This window comes from Pygocentrus nattereri, chromosome 16 (assembly GCF_015220715.1).
Source record: "Pygocentrus nattereri isolate fPygNat1 chromosome 16, fPygNat1.pri, whole genome shotgun sequence".
NCBI classification, from domain to species: domain Eukaryota; kingdom Metazoa; phylum Chordata; class Actinopteri; order Characiformes; family Serrasalmidae; genus Pygocentrus; species Pygocentrus nattereri.
The window spans coordinates 18,629,375-18,646,108 of record NC_051226.1 but is presented as its reverse complement, the minus strand read 5'-3'; the positions used below and the strand labels follow the sequence as shown (position 1 = coordinate 18,646,108).

General features: G+C 39.2%; 2 protein-coding genes and 1 non-coding gene across 3 annotated transcripts; 1 reads left to right on the top strand and 2 right to left on the bottom strand.

Annotated features, from left to right (window-relative positions):
- Window positions 1–19: 19 nt before the first annotated feature.
- rab39ba (RAB39B, member RAS oncogene family a) lies at window positions 20–7,509 on the bottom strand. Its single transcript, XM_017698665.2, has 3 exons — window positions 7,122–7,509; window positions 5,492–5,718; window positions 20–2,315 (listed from the first exon to the last, which is right to left on the bottom strand). Exons 2-3 carry the CDS (start codon window positions 5,704–5,706, stop codon window positions 1,889–1,891), a joined length of 642 nt encoding a protein of 213 aa, XP_017554154.1. The 5' UTR covers window positions 5,707–5,718; window positions 7,122–7,509; the 3' UTR covers window positions 20–1,888.
- A 1,418-nt stretch (window positions 7,510–8,927) lies between these two features.
- Window positions 8,928–9,033, bottom strand: LOC119265472. The gene has a single exon (XR_005131666.1). It is a non-coding gene; the product is annotated as a U6 spliceosomal RNA (small nuclear RNA).
- Window positions 9,034–10,464: 1,431 nt separating this feature from the next.
- Window positions 10,465–16,558, top strand: rab38c (RAB38c, member of RAS oncogene family). Its single transcript, XM_017698517.2, has 4 exons — window positions 10,465–10,514; window positions 10,877–11,078; window positions 11,787–12,067; window positions 15,202–16,558. The coding sequence occupies exons 2-4, from the start codon at window positions 10,886–10,888 to the stop codon at window positions 15,367–15,369; spliced, it is 642 nt and encodes a 213-aa protein (XP_017554006.2). The 5' UTR covers window positions 10,465–10,514; window positions 10,877–10,885; the 3' UTR covers window positions 15,370–16,558.
- Window positions 16,559–16,734: the final 176 nt, after the last annotated feature.

Genomic DNA, 16,734 nt, shown 5'->3' with positions numbered 1-16,734 from the left:
GTACATGATACTTCATTAATAATTTTTCAAGTCACATTTTATTGGTATTACATTTTGACTTTCTTACAAGATCAATAAATACATAGTTAATAGTCATTTCAACCTGTTAAATGAATAACGTATTGGTCAGTAGTCAAAAGACACATCTCAGCAGCTACCAGTCTCAAGTGACAGGTGATGAAGATGAAAGAGTGAAAAGCTCCAAAGAAGATTCATTCTGAGCGTTCATTCCAAGGCTGATAATGGAAGTTAAAAATATATTAAGGGGTGAGAGGCTAAAATATATAGATCGAGATGTTCCACGTGCAGTTTCAAACTGTGAAAGAAATGTCAGATGACCGGGTTTGGTTTCCAAGCAAAGCTGTGTGTTTTCGAAAAGTTCCCACTGACTTTCCCTTTAATAGGTAGAAGTCAGAGTACAGTAAATCAGTAATTGAGGCATTCAAGAACAATAAAATTGTTTCCTAAATCATTTAAATTACATAAAAGCTGACATTGGACAAAGGTATGTGGCAATGACATCTGTAATGGGGCTATATAACGTGACAAGATCTTTCACATTAATTAAGTGTAAAGTTCACTGGTTGTTTTTAAGAATGTAACAAAGGATGTACTTGACTAAAAAAACACACCAAAGCTTTTTAATTGTCCGTATTCCCCTAAAATGATCAGAATGAGAGCCTGTGTAGTACTGTGTAAACATCAGAGGCCACCCTTCATTTATTTTATTTTCCAGTCAAAATGGCTAAAAACACATTTAACTAAAGATGACAGAAGCCTAAATCTCAAATTTTCAGTATTTAGTGTGTCCACCGTTCTTTTATTACAGCTGCTATTCTTTGCAGGGATATTCTGCCACATCTCCAAAGTTCATTCTAAGAAGTTGGTTGCATTTTCTGCTTTACACAATCCAAGTAAAGTAGTTCTGGACTCTGGTGGGGTGGCCAGTCCATTGTTCTGAGATCACCAGAAGCTTCTTTGATTAATTTTGCAAACTTTCTTCTCTTTTGTCTCAATAACAGCTTCTTGAAAATTACACATCTTTTCAGATCCATAGTGTTGAGTCATCTTCGCACAGTAGAAGGATGGACAGAAATACCTGTAGATTTTTCACATCTGAAGCAAGAGTGAAGCCCCTTAAAGATGAAAGCTTAAATTGCTATTTATCTGAAGATGACAGTCATGGTGGTCTACCAGGTCTTACCCAGTTGTTTCCATTTTCTCCAGTTTTAGAAACACTTCTGTTTTCACTTTGCTTTTTTTTTATATGAAGGGTGGTCCCTCGCTTTCACAGTATTGTAGGTGCTAAAAATGCTGGACACAATGCATTTGTTTAAAAAAAAAAAAAACACAGATAACTTTGATTTGATTGGCTATCCTCTTTCATGTCCATCCATGTAATTTTTCCTGGAGGGGAAACAGCTGATGACTAAACTGGATTTGTGAACTTTGCTTCTGTCTTGGGATTAAAAGACTGGGAGCAAGTCAAGGAGGGAATGCATTTATATATTCAAGCAGTTCTCGTCCTGGTTTCATTTTTCCATGCAAGGGCCAAAAAAACCCAAAGCCCGTCCATTTTAATGTTCCAAAGTTCATTGCTTTGTTACACAGGGCTGTTGTTGCATTTTAAACTGATATTTAAACACAGTCAAGCATTAGGAATCAGTAGTGAGGTTTACCTGAAGTAAACAGGAGAGGCTGAAGCTTAGAAGAAATGTTCTAAAATATATCTTTGTGATTAATGCTTTGGGGCACTGTTATGTTCTGCTGTGGTCAGGAAGTCGTCAAGAAGGAAGAAAGGTGCAGTGTTAGATTGCCAAGCTGAGGGAACACGATATGACTGGGTTTTGCAGAGGAGGAACATGATACACCTGCAAGTGTTGGTCGATCAACAGAGGCAGCGGCGGTCACTCTTGGTCACTTCCTCAGACGAGTGGACGACGTTGGGCACAAAGCCGCTCTTCACGCCCTCCCAGCCTTCCTGGATGGTGATGTCACCCCGTTTGACCAGCTCGAATATGTCTCGGGTCAGCTCGGTGAAAGCCCTCTCCACATTGATAGCGTCACGTGCTGACGTCTCCACGTAGTGCATGCCGTATGCCGCTGCCAGCTTCTCTGCCTCCTGCTGGCTCACCTGCCGCTGAGCCTCCAAGTCACACTTGTGGCCCACCAGCAGGAAGACAATGCTGTGCGGCTGCACATGGCTGCGCGCCTCCTCCAGCCACTCGTGAACATTCTGGAAGGAGCGGCGGTTGGTGATGTCAAACAGCAGAAGGCCTCCCACAGAGTTACGGTAGTACGCCCTGGTGATAGATCTAAAATAGACACATGGAGGAGAAGGTCAAGAAGCAGGATAACTACAAGGTGCAAAAATGCATCAGTGCATCAAGATGGATCAATCTGAAGGTGACGATTCTATGGCATCGGTTTTAGAATGTTAGAATCGATGCTACTTTTTGTAGACATGGAAAAAAACCCAACAAAAAGAAAAGCTTGATGTATTGTTTTCATCTTCTGTATGTTCCTCCACATTCACATTTATGTGATTATTGTATTTTTAAAAACAATTCAGAATCATACGAAGGTAATTAAATCCACTGATTTATGGTTCCATTGGACATACTGTTCTATTCTATGCTCATGAGTTGGATTACGGTTTCTATTTCTATCTGTTGTGCTACGAAATCAGAAACAGGAAATTTTTATAATTGACGTATAAAGCGCTACATGGGCTCGCTTCTGAGTACCTGCAAGACCTTATTTCCCATTACGAGCCATCACGACTACTCAGATCCCAGAGTGCTGGCTTATTAATAGTTCCTAGAATTCATAAGGTTTCAGCTGGGGGAAGAGCTTTTTCTTATAAAGCCCCCAAACTCTGGAATGACCTTCCAGAAAATGTTCGGGACTCAGACACAGTCTCAATCTTTAAAACTAGGCTGAAAACTCACTTGTTCAGTTTAGCTTTTGGTAGGTAATGTTCCCCCTTAGATAAAGGCACCAGATCCAGGGGTCCATGGGCACAGGACAAGGTCGTCCCACTGCTCGCATGCGGTCACTCAGGTTTGTGGACGGTGGAGGGATGCCAAACTGTTTCAGAGTGCTCTCGTGTCTGTGTCTCCTTCTGGTTCTCTCCTTTTAGTTAAGCTGTCATAGTCAGATCTGCCGGAGTCATTAGCCACACTCTGGAAATGTTTACATCCCCTGTTTTACGTATAAACAGACAGCATAAAACTAATTCCCTCTCCCTGCCTTTTTTCCGAGTATATACCCGCCCACGTCCGGCCGGACACTGAAGGACGACTGACTGTCGAGCCCTCCTGCTACCCACTTCAGACCAGCTGCCCACACCCCAGCTACCGCCACCTGGACTAGCTGCCCACCCTACACTGATGTTTTCATAGACTCCTAGCTATTACTACTACTAATACTACTGCTATTAATATTCGTAGTATGGGGGGATGGGTCCCCCCTGGTGAGCCTGGTTCCTCCCAAGGTTTCTTCCTTAGTTCTGAGGGAGTTTTTCCTTGCCACTGTTGCCCCCGGCTTGCCCCCGGGAGGTTTTTACATTCTTGTTAAAACTTTGTCTTTTCTGGAATTCTGTGAAGCTGCTTTGTGACAACATCCATTGTAAAAAGGGCTATACAAATAAATTTGATTTGATTTGATTTGATTTAGGAAAACTATACACAAGAGTGGCTTAGCAATGACTGTCTAAATGCTACAGAACACATTCGATTCCAGCTCCACTCCAATAGCAGTCATTTGATTTTACACACTCATGAGTCTTTATTCTCTGAATAGTTGTTATTTAAATATAGCCTGTAATGTGGTGGGCAAAACCTTTAGCCTTCTAACTAATGTTATGCTAGCATTAGACCAGTGGCTACATCTTCAACACTGCTGAGCAGGTTAAATGTTAGCTTTCTGTCACTCCATCACCAATCATTAGACTTTGCTCTCTCAGTAGTAAAGATGACTTTTTTACTCTCTACACATGTAACAGCAGAGCAGACAGGATTATTCATGTACTGTGGGGTTTGAATCTGTAGCTCACTAGATAATTGGGCTAAAGCATCCAGCTAGCATAAGCCAAGGAAAGCCACAGAACAAGTTTAATTTGGGCTTTCTGTCCCTCCATACCAGCTGCATGATTTTGGTTTCTCAGATTCAATGCTGACCAGCTCCTCTCTCTTAGTTAGCACCACTGTTTAGTATTTATCAACTGTTGCTAGATTGATGGTTTGACATTTATTGATGGCGCGCTGCTTTAGTTTATTTGATGATCTTGTAAGTGAACTAAACTTAGTTGATCTCATTTTGAGATTTCAGCAAGATACGGTGGCACAATACTGCCATGAACGTAGAAACAATCAGTAAATAGCTACGCCATTGCGTCCCACCATATCGTCCTGCTGCGCGGAGCTCGGTTAGCTAACTGTGTTGAGTAAACTGCACTGAGCACAGTCTGAAATCATTGTGCGTCAAATCGTGTCCATGTGGAATTGCTGCTAGAACAGTTACTCTCCGAGCTCAGAACAGGTCAGCCCTGTAGTGGAAAACAGGCCCCCAAGTACAGGCTTGTGGACTGCTAGAGGGTGCTTCACAGCCCACTTGTGGTCCATGGCCCAGAGGTTGAGAAACTCTGGTGTGGAGGATGTGTTAACTTATTTTTGCTTAGAAAATGAATTGTGTAGTTTGACCAGAAGGAACTTTTGCACCAGAGGGTATGTCAGTTCACTGAAATATATGCAATGTCTAAATTAAATATTTAAACATTTACATATAATTCAAAAATATATATGTAAATATACTTTGCGTGTCTGCCAATGCTGTTACATAAATATTTATAAAATGTACATACTGGGACTCTCTACCTGGATTAGAATCACAGCGACATATAAAGGTTATTTCTTTAAGGTTACAAATGCAGAAAAATAAATAAAATGTGTACATTTTAAAGCAGCAGCCCAACATTGTGTACAGGTTCTGAACTTCCGCAATACAGCAAACACATCTTTATATATCAGTTTTAAATACTGGTCCAATCTATACATCTGTCCAAAGATGATATTATTTTAAAGCATTTTTTTTTCTAATACCAATGTCTGATATCACCATGCATTCTTAGTTGTGAGGTCAGAGATTTATGTCTACTGAGTGAAAATGATGCACAATGAAGGGGTTCAAAAGACAGCAGAATCCATTTCAAACAAAGGCTGCTGATTGTGAGTGAAACAGTATTAAATTAGAACACAGAAAAGAGGAACCAAGCAGATGACATGCAGGTGTAGCCTAAAAATAAGATGAACAGTTTACAAGACGACAGGGAGAGTACGACTGGCTTTCCACAAGCATTATTTCTGTCTGAGTTTATGAGTTATAACAGCAGAGCCTGGAGGCCAGACTGAACTTTACTTTAATCGTAGGACAGCCACAGAAAGGTCTACTTGGGTGCATGTAAAATGTCAGTGGATATCATCAGTCGTACCTGAACCTCTCTTGTCCAGCCGTGTCCCAGATCTGCAGTTTGATGCGTTTGCCTGGCTCTATCTCTACCAGACGTGAAAAAAAGTCCACTCCAACTGTGGGGTCAGACACCTGTGCAAAACGGCCCTCTGTGAAACGTCTGATCAGACAGGACTTCCCCACTGTCGAGTCGCCAATGACGATCAATCGAAACTGGTATAGCCATATAGCTTCCATATCTCATGAAATCTGTAGCGGAAGAAGAGAAGAATATGAAGCATTCAACTTTTGGGTCATTAAGCTAGGAACAATAGTCATATAATTTAATTATTTCATGCATTTTCACCCTAATTCTCATCACTGCAATGTGTCCACATGTTTATCATTACTGATGCTTTTTTTATTTTATTTTATTTTATAAGATTTTTTACTTAGAAAAAGTTTGTATTTTGCTTTACTTTTACTTGCTGAAGGAAGTGAACTAAAACAACTAAATTTTATGTGACACAAGATAAGAGAAGAACCAGTGTTGTGAGAATGAGATGAAACTGCAAAACATTATGATCTGTAATATACATACTTTAAAAATTACCTTTAATATATTTAGACCAACAACAGTACATAGATTATTTTAAAATGTGTATCTTCAGAAATGTTGTTGTAATAAGAACCTGGTCACTGAATGTGACACAAAATCAATTTAAAATCAATTAAATCACTCAATTACTCAATTAGGCATCAATGTTTGTATATCCAAAAAACAAAACAAAAATGTATGCGTCAATCATTCTAGTTTTATCAGGTTGAGACCCAGTATTTGCCATGTTTTGTTTTATAGTAAATAATAACTGTTAAATATGCTATATACACATGTAACATTAATTATACAAACACAGCTACTGATAATTGCATTAAGGCAAGTAGTGTCAGAGAGATGTTTGGAATATTGACCTTAAAAGCAAATGGAAAATGTTAGTGTTTTCACATCTTCATTTAAAATGGCTTGCATTGCAAAATGTCCATTATTCTGCCACATAAACAATATCTCTGGAGCTTCAGCAAGTAAATAAAGCCCTGCGGTTAACGAAGGTCTTAAAGTAGTTTTAATGCACTGCAAGGCATTTTGGGAGCAACCAAGCCATCGTATCATGTCTATTTCAGATTACAATCTAATAAGGTTGTTCGACATTACAGGTTCAAGATGTCAGAGCTGCTAGCACATCTACACGAGCCTTTTTGGTTCGAACGTCAACATAACTGAGCATGACCATACTGTCCGATGTCTCCTGCCTGAAATTCATTGCATTTATATATTCAATGCGATTATAAACTGTCTCATAGCATTAAAATCGCAGTATGAAGCAAAAGCCGTAAAGCAGGCCTGTGTGTGTGTGTGTGGGCCAGACACTAGGCTAGGACGAGCATGAAGTTGGCTTTTCGTTCTAATTTTCCGTTCCACCTTAAATGGTGCAGCAGTTACCTCGTGGTGCCTCAGACAGCAAAGCGTGTTTGCCGCGCCATTTAAGGTGGAACGGAAAATTCGAAAAGAAGCTGGCGATTAAGACGCCGACCTCAGCTTCGACTAGGCTACACACATCTAGCTAAAGCTCTCTATGACCACACACGACGGAGTAACAGTGGACTGCGGGTACCTCAGTTAAGCCGCTCAGTGTTTTGCGATGGCAAAACCCATGGTCCTCATTGTCTTCTGAGCTGGAAAATCAGCAGTGCAGTCAGTGGCGTTCCCAGGCAAAGCATCCAAGGCCACCCACCCCGAGCACGTTTGTTAGGAAATAATATGCAACTAGTTTCCGCTTTAAGGGCGCAACCAACTACCAAGAACAACCGTGCAGGCCGTTTGCATTAGCAACGATCACCTTAAGAAACCCCCCAAACGGCTTGCAGAATCTTGCTGCCAATCTCATGATAAAGGATGAAAAGATGTTTGTAAAAATGTGCTGATGAAATGGCAGGATCATCAGCATCATATAGCCTGACTCATCCCTCATCAGTACCATTACCGTAATACCCACAGTGATGGCGCAGAACAGCGTTGGCTCGGTGTCGTTGTTTCTCCTACATCTGCCCACTGCCCTCATATTAACCGCCGGGAGGCGATGGGAGGCGCTCTGAGAGCTACTACAACGGTCGACCACCAACTTCACTCTGTCAGAAAGGGGTGCTCGAGGCTTTGTTCAGATGGTCTAATCGATACAGGGTTATTTAGGCCGAGTGTGTAGACCTTTTAAATGCATTACCGCCAACGCAGGCCATGAAAGAGGGAATGTTAAGCAGTAAGCTAGAAATAAGGCTAGATTTGTTTGCAAATCTGTTTATTGTATACAGCATAACGATGATAATTATATATATATATATATATATATATATATATATATATATATATATATGTGTGTGTGTGTGTGTGTGTGTGTGTGTGTGTGTGTGTGTGTATAAATGTATGTGAAATATATATATACACATATACATACACACACACACACATAGGTATATCCTGCTAGGCTTGTGGCATGTATGTAAAGGCTGAGCAGGCCCAGTTCATCCCAGTTGTGGCTCAAGAAAGCAAGGGGAAAATATCTAAGTGACTTTAAAAGAGGGTTCATAATTGGGGTGCAGATGGCAGGAGCTTCAATCACAAAGACTGCTCAATTGACTACTGATTTTAGTAGGAACAGTGACTGAACGGCATCTGCATTTAGTTCTATGGGAAAGACATCCATAGCTTTGGAAATTCTAGTGAATTTGTAATGTTTGTGCATTAGTGCAATATGTAAGGAAAACGGAAAAGTATTTTCCTCAGGTGACTGAAAACAGTGAGGAACCCTATACAGGGGCCCCAAGTGGCTCTGTTATGCTATGGAACATTTTGGTTGCTTGATTTGGGTTCATTTGTAAAGGGAACAGTCACTGCAAATCAAAGTTACTTTGACTGATTACCTTTATACAACCTTTGATTAAACATGTCTGTTCTGATGGGGAGCTTCCTTTCATTTGTCACCCATCTGTAGATACCTGCAAAAAAAAAAAGAATGTGGGGTTTATTCACTGCTAAGGGGACCAAATTAATGGGACAATATTTTTGTATTTTGCTTTTCCCATTCATTTTATTCCTTTAGTCCACTTTTACCATTTATTTGGTTTTAAGTGATAAGTGATACTGTTTTGATCCCACAACCGGGGAAATTCCACCTCCGCATTTAACCCATCCATGAAGTGAAACACCACATACACACTAGTGAACACACACACTAGGGGGCAGTGAGCACACTTGCCCGGAGCAGTGGGCAGCCCTATCCATGGCGCCTGGGGAGCAGTTGGGGGTTAGGTGTCTTACTCAAGGACACCTCAGTCATGGACTGTCAGCCCTGGGGATCGAACCGGCAACCTTCCGGTCACAGCGCCAGATACCTAACCTCCAGTCCACGACCCCCTCCCCCCCAAAAAATATGGAGCGCTTCACGGATTTGCGTGTCATCCTTTCGCAGGGCCATGCTAATCTTCTCTGTATCGATCCAATTTTAGTATATGTGCTGCCGTAGCGAGCATATACCAAATCAGTCATAATCCTATTTAATATGATCATTTTCTAATCTTTCTTCATCTTTACAGTTCTGCAGGGTCTTTTTATTACATTACCTTTAAGACCAATATATTTTGCCCTGTTTGACATAGTAATAAGCTGTGGTACTTTCTATTGGGAGGTGACTGTACCAAACCCTAACCCCTACATTTCACCTTGTGAAAATAATACTTTTTACTACTAACACCAAATGTTTTCTTTTTTAAATACTAATACTCCTTTTTTGTATTTGTATATTTTTCAATATTTTTAAAGATTTTTATCTGATAAAAAATGCTGTCACCATTAAAACGCAAAGGCTGAATCTCAAAAAGCTTCCTACTTGTATTGTATAGAACTATGGCTTCTACATAAAAACAGTATGCTAAATGAAAATGAGCAATAAGATTTGTCACTACATATCATTTCATATTTCCACATATAAACACATATTTTCTGCAATTAGGGACACTGTTTTGTGTTTCAGTACAAAAAAAATTATATATATATATATATATATATATATATATATATATATATATATATATATATACACATATATGTTTTTATGTGTGTACAACAGTTTATATATATATATATATATATATATATATATATATATATATATATATATATATGAAACAGTTAATTCAAAACATACATGTACATACATATGGACTGCAGAGTTAATAGTATGCATTAAATCTTTAACATATTACATCAAACTCTTTTATTTCAAAGAGGTGTGGCTATTTAAATTGGCTGTTTAATGGAAATGCACATTTTTATGAGGCCAGGGGGCCAAGGTGGAGTATTTTCTCCTATTTCTCATGTAGTATCCTGTAGTATATTCATTGTTTGAAGCACCTGGTGGACCCGCATTGTAACTCATGCACTCATTCACTCAAGTTCAACATCGGAGGGAGAGCTACTGGCACACTAACGAGAGTGAAGACAGCATTGTGTTAGCTGGATTGCCTGAGTCTATTGAGCGTGGTCGACGTGCAAAACCTGCAAGCTTTCTATGACTTTTGGGTTCTACATGCTGGTGCTTTGCATCAGTGACATGGTGTGTCCTGCAGCATCCTGTAAAAATGTTACTATGGCAAGGTTTTATGAGGGCACTTCTTCTGGAAATCAGCTGTTTAAGTCATATGCACTGCCGAAATGCTCTGTCTGTATACAATCAAAGGTTTTTCCACACTGATAACGCATTTTCACTGGCTTAGCAGGACTAGCACAGGACAATGAGAGTGAAAATGCTCCGCCCTCCGTGGTTGACAGTGAGGCGTTATTTTTCCCACCCGTATCCTTTAAGTCCCGCCTCCTGCACTAGGATTGGCGGCTGGTGTGCAGCGACTACGTAATAGCCAATCGCAGCGTAGATTGTAGAGAAGTATTGGCCAATCGCAGCGCAGAAGGCGGGCACTGTCTGAATACGGGTGGTTTGTGTGCTCAGGACTGGGAAGTAAGTTCGTGTGTTTTCTAACACTTTTTAGTGCTCGTTGACTAGCAGAACACATTCGTTTACTTTTGGCAGAACGACACCTCACAATATTAACGGTTATGAAGTTTTCTCGTGTTTTTTCGCATTCCTATTCATTGTGTAATCGATCGCAGATCCCATTTGAACGGTGAGGCATGTGCAGGTACTGTCGTGTGACTCGGAGAGCTGCCTGAATCGTGTGCAAGTGAAGAGTATTTTGTCTGGCAGAATGTCCAGTTTTATGAAACATACAGTAGCACAAACTGTGGGATCTCAACGGTGAAGTGCTGTTTGCTATAATACGTATAAAACTCTATGTAACGGTCCTTCTGGCGTGCCTGTAGATATCAGTCATGCAGCAAGAACATTTGTTCAAAGTCCTTGTGATTGGAGACCTCGGAGTCGGGAAAACGTCCATCATCAAGCGCTATGTTCATCAGATCTTCTCTCAGCATTACCGCGCTACTATAGGCGTCGACTTCGCGCTCAAAGTCTTGAACTGGGACAGCCAGACGGTCATCCGCCTGCAGTTATGGGACATTGCTGGTATGTTAATCCTTTCCCACCTTCCATTTCTTCTGAAATAGGACACATGTAAAGTTGTTCCCATGGCTGGCATTTTACTTGGGATCTAGTAACTCCATTTAACGGTGCTTTGAGATGGTCAAGCAAAATAGTAAGCATTAAATATAATTATAAACATTCATCAGTGTTTACATTCATGTGACTGCTAATCCCTACAAACCTTGTTGATGGATGAAAACTTCTACACACCGTGTCTCATTGCCTGACTCATTACTTCTGGAGTTTGGTGTTTAATTCTAGGCAGTGTTAAAGAATACATGTCTCTACGTGTACAACCACTGCTGCTCTCATTCTCGTGTTAGAGTCACATGAGAGTTGGGATAGTGCCAGTCTCTCTCTCTCTCTCTCTCCCTCTCTCTCTCTCTCTCTCTCACTCTCTCTCTCTCTCTCTCTCTCTCTCTCTCTCCTTCTCTCTCTCTCTCTCTCTCTCTCTCTCTCTCTCTCTCTCTCTCTCTCTCTCTCCGTCTCTCTCTCCCTCTCTCTCTCTCTCTCTCTCTCTCTCTCTCTCTCTCTCTTTGTGTCTTACTCTCTCTCTTACTCTCTGTCTCCCTCCTAACCCACCCTGCACTATAAATAGATGACATTTCATAATCGCATTCATGATCAATTCAAATCGAATGTAGTAAACTCTGAGTTGTGATCATCCTGCTCCATTCCCCATGTGTGCAGGGCAGGAGCGTTATGGGAATATGACACGGGTGTACTACCGAGAGGCTGTGGGGGCACTTATAGTGTTCGATGTGACCAGAGCCTCTACATTTGATGCAGTGCTGAAGTGGAAAGATGACCTGGACTCAAAGGTTACTCTCAGCAACAGCAAACCTGTCCCAGTGGTTCTGCTGGCCAATAAATCTGACCAGTTACGGGAGGGTGTGTGTCCTCAGATTCCCAAACTGGACACATTTTGCAAAGAAAACGGATTCGTGGGATGGTTTGAAACCTCGGCCAAGGTTAGTAAACACCAATTAGTGTGTTTAAGAGAGCTAAAGCTGAAAAATTCCTTTTTGGCTTGAAATTTAAGCCATGTATGTCTGACTGTGTCGATGCCATCTTTAGTGGAAAAGAGGCAGAATTAGTGGTATTTACTGAATTATTAGTTATGTTGCTTAATAAATAATAGATTATACTTACTGAAAAGTTCACAGTAGTTACTGAATAATCTATAGTAGGTTTCTGATAATTCAGTTATTACTGCATAATTTACAGTAGTTACTAGTTAATCCACAGTAGTTAATGAACAAACGATAGCAGCTACTGAATCATTAATAGTAAATACTTAATAATATATTTTAAGACTCATAACTGAATAGTAAGCCAAGAGTTTAAGAGGTTAAAGTAATAGCGAGAGAGAACTGGTCTAACTTGTGCTGTCCACTGATGTTTTGACCCATGCTGAATTGACTGAAGGAATTCTATTGCATCTCCTTGTAAAATGTCTCATCCACAATTGGATAAACAATTCAGCTTCAAATGACTAGTCTAAATGACTGTTTCTGCCTATACACACAGAGATGGGGATGATTCGGAGGTCAGTGTTTGATGTGTGTGTGTGTGTGTGTGTGTGTGTGAGAGGGGCTCAGGGTGGCTCACATGTTTCAACTCACAGCACCACTCTAATGAAAGACACAGCAGTGTGTGAGATGGGGACTGTATGAACATGGCGTGAAAGGTCACAGAGCATAACTATTAACACCTTACTGTGTGAGGTCTGAAATTTGCTGCTTTTAAAAATATGAGTGGGGATTTGACTATGATTTGTAAACCATGTTTTAAAATAATGAACTGAAGTTGGGGGAAAACTTCCAAAATAAAATCATACTCTCAGTTGGATACGCAGAGAAAAGCGATGCATGGAATTTACTTGATTTGAATGTGTCCATCAATTTACATAAACAGGATGGAAAACATACAAAGAAACTAATTAACTCGAAACATGAGTATTGTGTTGAAATCTTTGGCAAATATGCTTGAATGAAAGTCAAAACGTATCGACATTTGATCAGAATTTTGCTGTTGCGTTAACCCCTTAAATGGCCAGGGCCTGTCGGTGGGCCAAAGTTTTATTACAAACTTCTATAATTAGGAACAGCTCAGCCAGTTAGCATTCAAGCCCATGTAGTCACTGAATAATAAGCCTTAATAAGTAATAAACCTGGGATTTTGAGGGGTTATTAGAAAAACCAGGAATCAGGACAAGCTTTCTTTTAAAGTAAGTTTTAAGAGGACGCAAACTGATCATAAACTATGTAACTGCCTCTTAAAGGGGAATTCCACATTTTTCAAAATTTCTGCATAATTCAATCATTGAGATGTAAACAAGGTAATTTCGAGTGGTTTGATGTGAAATAGTTTATTGTAAACTTACCGGCTCAGATTTCTTTACAGTGATGATGATGTGGACCAGGGGTCACGATTTCTAGAGTGCAAATTAAGCGCTCTAAAATGGCCAGTGAACATACATATACCTTCTGAGTTTTAAATGCATTGCTTTTCATTCATTCTTTAATTTTAAATATTTTGCCTTACAACACACTGCATGTATGTCTCATCCAGGAACTGATGAACAATTGTAATCATAAAACAGTCTCCGGCAACATGCAACATATTCATAAGCACTTTATGTAGCAACTTTATGTGAGGGAGCTATTAGAGGTGATAAATGTTCTGGACAGCTGGTTCCTATCAGCATCATTGCAAACAGTTCTGACTCTCTCTAGAAATTCAAAACAAACCCGACTGAATAAGTTTTGCATAGAGACTTTGAAAAATCAGTGAAATTCTTCAATAGTTTTCAATAGCTGACTATAAGGTGGTACTGGTCCTTGCACAAACATGAATTAGTCTAATTATTGGCAGTTTAATTTTATAGTTATAGATATGGATGCTGGAACTTGACTGACGGTAGAAACAAAAAAAAATAGAATAAATAGAATAGAATAGAATAAAATTCAACTTTATTGTCATTGCGTATGTCGCCGGTACAAAGCAACGAAATGCAGTTTGCATCCATCCAGAAGTGCTTACCAGAAATATAAATATGTATGTTACAATGTACAGTAAGTATAGTATGTACAGGTTAAAAATATGAGGGGGTATAGACATGAAGGGGGTTATACAGGTTATAAACAAGAATGTACAGGTTATAAATATGAAGGGGTATAAAGTACTATGAACTATGAATAAATATGAAGGGGTATAAAAAGATGATGTAAAGAGATTTGAAGTCGAAATGAAAATGTAAGGAGTACAAAATATGTTTATTCTGCTTGAAATGTAATTGAGTGTGTCATTATTCAGTTTTAGTAATACTAAACTGCAATACAAGTCTTCCTAAGTAATGCTTAAGTGCATAAATTAATTGAAATCTGGGTTGATGTAGATTTAGTTCTTGTGGAAATGATGCACACATTTGAATCAAGCAAATTCATTGCAGCTCTTTTTCAGTGCACTGTGTGCACCAAGTTATAAAGCTGAGCACATTAATTTTAGGTCTAAAGTGGCCTTGCATAAGAGGGCTGCTTTAGGTGCAGCTACAGCCAATACACAACATAAATGTATTATTCTAACTTCAAACCAAAAGTTCGCTAAGGTAGAGTTTCTGTATAAGGTAACTGTAGTCACATGGTTTTTACATTTACATTTACAGCATTTAGCAGACGCTCTTATCCAGAGCGACTTACAAGAAGTGCTTTGTCAATCTAGAGAAAGTATCTTTGCTAGTTACCAAGCAATGTTTTCATGAATTAGTGCAGTTATTATCACATAGCCTAAAGATAATTTGAATGTCTTTCCACATGCACATCACATGTTATGAGAAGGGCATCGACAACCGTGGCTGAAGGACATTGGTATGCATGCAGTGTGAGAATTGTCATTCATATTTCATGTGATCAGCAAGGCCTTGAGTATTAAGTGGATTACGATTATAGAGCAGCATTATAACCACAGAAATACATGTACATCTCACAGACATAGCTAATACATTATTCCCTTACATCTCACTATACAAACCACGCTAATGTGAAGGTTGCTGTGTAAAATCTGTTTTTCACCTGTTCTTATGGGTTCTTCACCTCTGTCATAGGAGAACACAAATATTGAAGCAGCAGCCAGATGCCTGGTGCAGCACATACTGACCCATGAGGAGAACACTGTCAGCGACTCTGATCCAGACACAGTGACCCTGCCCAGCTATAACAATAACACCAAAGATCGTGACCGGGCCAGATGCTCCACATGCTCCAAATACTGAGATCTGTGCTGAGGAGGAACAGATGTCAGAGAGAGAGAGAGGGAGAGAGAGAGAGTTGGAGAAAGACATGTTGGGCATCATTTTGTGAAGGTTGATGCCTTTTCCCAACAACAACATGCAGTGAAGAACAAGAAACAAAACATTAAGAGGAGAAATAAGAACAGGCCTTGATGATGTTCATAGCAGATATTACAGACTTGCAGTGGAGGTGATGCACAGCAATGTGTACAGACAATACCAACATTTTCCCAGACCCAAAAGAACACTGTTGAAGAAAGTAATGAAATATCTGTGCACTTTCACGTTTCTCATGTATTTTATAAGTAGCAAAACACTACATTTGTTGGACCAACTGCTTCTTGAGTAAATATGAAACCAGTATGTGAGATTATTTGCTCCACAGGAACAGCAAATGATTATTATGCTGTACTATCAGATTTGTTGCAGATATATCAATCACATGAGTAAAGGAGAGCATGGCACAACATTTTAGGGCCTATATCTTGGAAAAACAAATTTTCCTAACTTTTTTTTAAGTTTCAAAAAAGTTCACCCAGTCTATATAAGAACACTAAGCTGCAGCAATAGCACATTTAGAATTCCCTATTTCTGTGAAAGCATCCCATTCACATATATCAGTCTATTCTGCCTACAGCAGTTTAGCTCCACCTGGTCATGCTGAAGTTATAAGGAGTGTTTCAGCCCAGACTATCTTCCAAATAAGGTGCAAAACAGGACAGAAAATCTGAATAAAGCTTATTTACATATTTAGTCTTAAAAGCACAGAAATAAAAATGTTGTGTTTAATTCTAAGTGATGAGAGGTTGGAAATAGTCATATAACAATTAATGATGACTTTTTTTGATGCATAAAGCCACAACATGACAATTTCAAGAAAAAAGATCAAGTACAAGACAAATGGGACCTTTAGTACATTTTATACACATCTCTGCTATAATTCCAAATGTAAACTTTGTTTCTAGTACCTACCATTTATGAACAATTCAGCCAAAAGCAAAAGAGTGAGTGCATAAGTGGGGTTAATTTTAACATGACAAAACTAGTTTTAACAGTCACTGAATGGAAAAGCAATTTCATGTAACTCCATGTTGTTTGAACCAGACAAGATTATAAATGAAACTGTATGTATCAAAATAAATATTACTAATAAAAGAGATTGTGTCAAATATGGAAAATGTATTTTATATCACAATGTAAGTAGAGGAAATTTCAGCACAATAAATTGTGTAAAAATTACATAATTTTATATATGATAAAGAACATAACTATACAAAATATTTATAGTACATTTCTGATCAATTTGTGCATGAATACTTACAAAACATTGTCTGTTTTGAATGTATC

What these genes read in the sequence shown, in the direction of transcription:
- rab39ba (XM_017698665.2), bottom strand. Translation starts at nt 5,706, where the DNA reads ATGGAAGCTATATGGCTATACCAGTTTCGATTGATCGTCATTGGCGAC. An exon ending in GCTGGACAAGAGAGGTTCAG is followed by an intron (nt 2,316 to 5,491) that starts GTACGACTGATG and finishes TGTCTATTTTAG; the next exon opens with ATCTATCACCAGGGCGTACT.
- rab38c (XM_017698517.2), top strand. Translation starts at nt 10,886, where the DNA reads ATGCAGCAAGAACATTTGTTCAAAGTCCTTGTGATTGGAGACCTCGGA. An exon ending in GCAGTTATGGGACATTGCTG is followed by an intron (nt 11,079 to 11,786) that starts GTATGTTAATCC and finishes CCATGTGTGCAG; the next exon opens with GGCAGGAGCGTTATGGGAAT. An exon ending in GGTTTGAAACCTCGGCCAAG is followed by an intron (nt 12,068 to 15,201) that starts GTTAGTAAACAC and finishes CCTCTGTCATAG; the next exon opens with GAGAACACAAATATTGAAGC.